At 72.1% G+C, this 2,505-nt stretch overlaps 1 protein-coding gene across 1 annotated transcript; it reads left to right on the top strand.

Moving 5' to 3' along the window:
• Nucleotides 1-1,128: 1,128 nt before the first annotated feature.
• On the top strand, nucleotides 1,129-2,311 carry AURANDRAFT_21097 (hypothetical protein; the record flags this gene model as incomplete). Its single annotated transcript, XM_009035827.1, has 2 exons — nucleotides 1,129-1,760; nucleotides 1,948-2,311. Coding segments are annotated over 2 exons (996 nt in total), but the record flags the coding sequence as incomplete, so codon positions are not given.
• Between the last annotated feature and the right edge of the window lie 194 nt (nucleotides 2,312-2,505).

The following is a 2,505-nucleotide window of genomic DNA, read 5'->3' as shown; positions in this document are numbered from 1 at the left end:
CCGCCGAGCGCGGGCGACGACCGCGGCCGGTGGCGGGCCGCGGTCGGCCGCGCCGTCCGCGAGTACGCGGAGCGGCAGGCCGCGGGCGTCGGCGACCTCGCGCTCTTTCGCGCCGTCCGTCCGAGCCGCGAGTGGCGGCGGACCTGGATCCTGGAGCAGCGCGCGGCGGGCAACTGGCGGGAGACCGCGCTCGTCGCCATCGAATCTCGACGGCGGGACGCACCGCCTCGCGCCGCAGACGCGGCTCGTCCGGTGGGCGGCCCGGGGCCGCGAGCGGCCGGGCTACTGCGACCTCTGCGGGCTCTACGTCCGCGGGACGGCCGCGGACATGGCCCACGTCTGCCTCGAGTGTCCGGCGTCGCGCATGGCACGGCTCGACCTGGATGCTCCCCGACGCGCGTGGTTCGCGAGCGTCAACGACGCCTACGGCCGCCAGGGCCGCGAGGCGGCGGCGCGCTGGTGGCGCGGCGCTCGGGCGCCGGCGCTCTCGTCGTGCTCCGACGTCGGCTTCGCCGCCTTCCTGGCCGCGTCGGGCGCCCCGCCGCTCCCGCGCAGCGGCCTCGCGGAGCTGCGCGACGATCTTGCTCGCGCCTTCGCGTCTACGTTCGGCGAGTTCTTCGTCGCCCGCGCCAGCGAGATTACGGCGCTTCCTCCGCGGCGCTCGACCTGATTTTGTTCATATTTCCCTCTTCCTCAGCGGCGTCTTCCTCTTCTACATCGACGCGGCCGCGGGCCGCGGTTCTTCAACCTCGACGCTTCTTTTTGCTCCCTTCCCGCCCGCTGGCCGGCGGGCGACCTCTTCGGCGTGCGCCCTCGGCCTCCATTCGTGGTCCTCGAGGTGAATCGGGCTGGTCCACCCGGAGTTCCTGCTCGTTTGCGTGCGAGTGCCCTCGTTCTCAACCTCCCCCGGCCCACGGAGAGTCCGTTGAGTGTCGTCTGATGAGGTGACTCAGGAGCTGCCGCCCCGCGCCTGCTCGGTCTGGTTCCCTCCGCGGGCGTGCCTCCCCCCCCCCGGACGGACGCAGTCGGGCGTGCATCCCCTCAATAACTTGGTCAACCTGAACAGCAACCAAGTAACTTGAACACCAGACCGCCGGGGCAGCATGCGAACGTAATCCCGGCGCAGCCATGGACCGCGTGCGCGTGCTGTGCCGCGTGCGGCCGGAGACGGCCGACGAGTCGCGGCGCGGCGTGGGCGTCGTGAAGATCGCCGGCGGCATGCGCGTCGACCTCGCGGGCGCGTCCGAGTTCATCGGCGAGCACGAGGGCCACTACACCTTCGACGCGGCCCTCGGCGTCGAGGCGTCCCAGGCCGCCGTCTACGACGCCGTGGCGAAGCCCATGGTCGCCGACGTGCTCCGGGGCTTCAACGCGACCCTCTTCGCCTACGGCCAGACGGGCGCGGGCAAGACGCACTCCATGTTCGGCCCGCGCGACGCGGGCGACGGGTCCGCGGCCGTCGGCGTCGTGCCGCGGCTGCTCGTCGACATCTTCCGGAGCCTGAGCGAGGGCGACGCCGTGTCCCTGAGCTGCCTCGAGCTCTACGACGACCTGCGGGACCTCCTGGCGCCCGGCGGCGCGCCGGCGCGGCCGCTCAAGATCGTCGAAACGAAGGACGGCACCATCGACGTCGACGGCTGCGTCGAGGCGCCCGTCGCCGACGCGGCGGCGGCCCTGGACCTCGTCCGCGGCGCCCTCGCGAGCCGCAAGACGGCCTGCCACGACATGAACGCGGACAGCTCGCGGAGCCACTTCGTGACGTCGCTCCCGGAGCGGGAAAAGAGTGCTTCAAGTTCGCTTCAACGTGAGTGCCGCGCGCGCGCGTTCCGGAAAAAGCATCCACGCGTCGAGAGCGCTCCGAGAGATGATCGCTCGTCCAAAAAGTAGCCGAAACGACCGAGATATGAGCCTCCAAAGTTGGGAATGTCGCACTCTTTTCCTGCCCAGGTCGCTCCGCGTCACGCGGCCGTCGACGGACGCGTCGTCCGTCGTGCGCCTCGTCGACCTCGCCGGCTCCGAGCGCGTCGCCAAGACCCAGGCCACGGGCGCGACGCTGGACGAGGCGAAGCGCATCAACAGCTCGCTGTCCGCGCTCGGCAACGTCATCTCCGCGCTCACGTCGCAAAACGCGAGCCACGTGCCCTACCGCGACAGCAAGCTCACGCGCCTGCTCCAGTCGAGCCTCGGGGGCAACGCGAAGACGGCGCTCCTCGTCTGCGTCTCGTCGTCGAGCCTCCAGTGCGAGGAGACCGTGTCGAGCCTCCGCTTCGGCATCCGCGCGAAGCGCGTCAAGAACGCGGGGACGATCAACGCGCCGAGCGACAGCGTCTCCGCGGCGCGGAAGATTTTGGAGGCCGCCCGGGCCGAGCGCGCCGAGGCGCTGGCCGCGCGCGAGGCCGCGGACCGCGTCGCGCACGCCGCGAAGCTCGAGGCCGCCAAGGCCGAGGACGCGGCCGCCGCGCTCCGCTTCGAGCTCGGCCGCGCGACGGAGCGGCTCCTGGCCTA

This window comes from Aureococcus anophagefferens (assembly GCF_000186865.1).
Source record: "Aureococcus anophagefferens unplaced genomic scaffold AURANscaffold_3, whole genome shotgun sequence".
Lineage (NCBI taxonomy): Eukaryota > Pelagophyceae > Pelagomonadales > Pelagomonadaceae > Aureococcus > Aureococcus anophagefferens.
The sequence above is the reverse complement of the archived record's forward strand: the minus strand, read 5'-3'. Positions and strand labels throughout refer to the sequence as shown.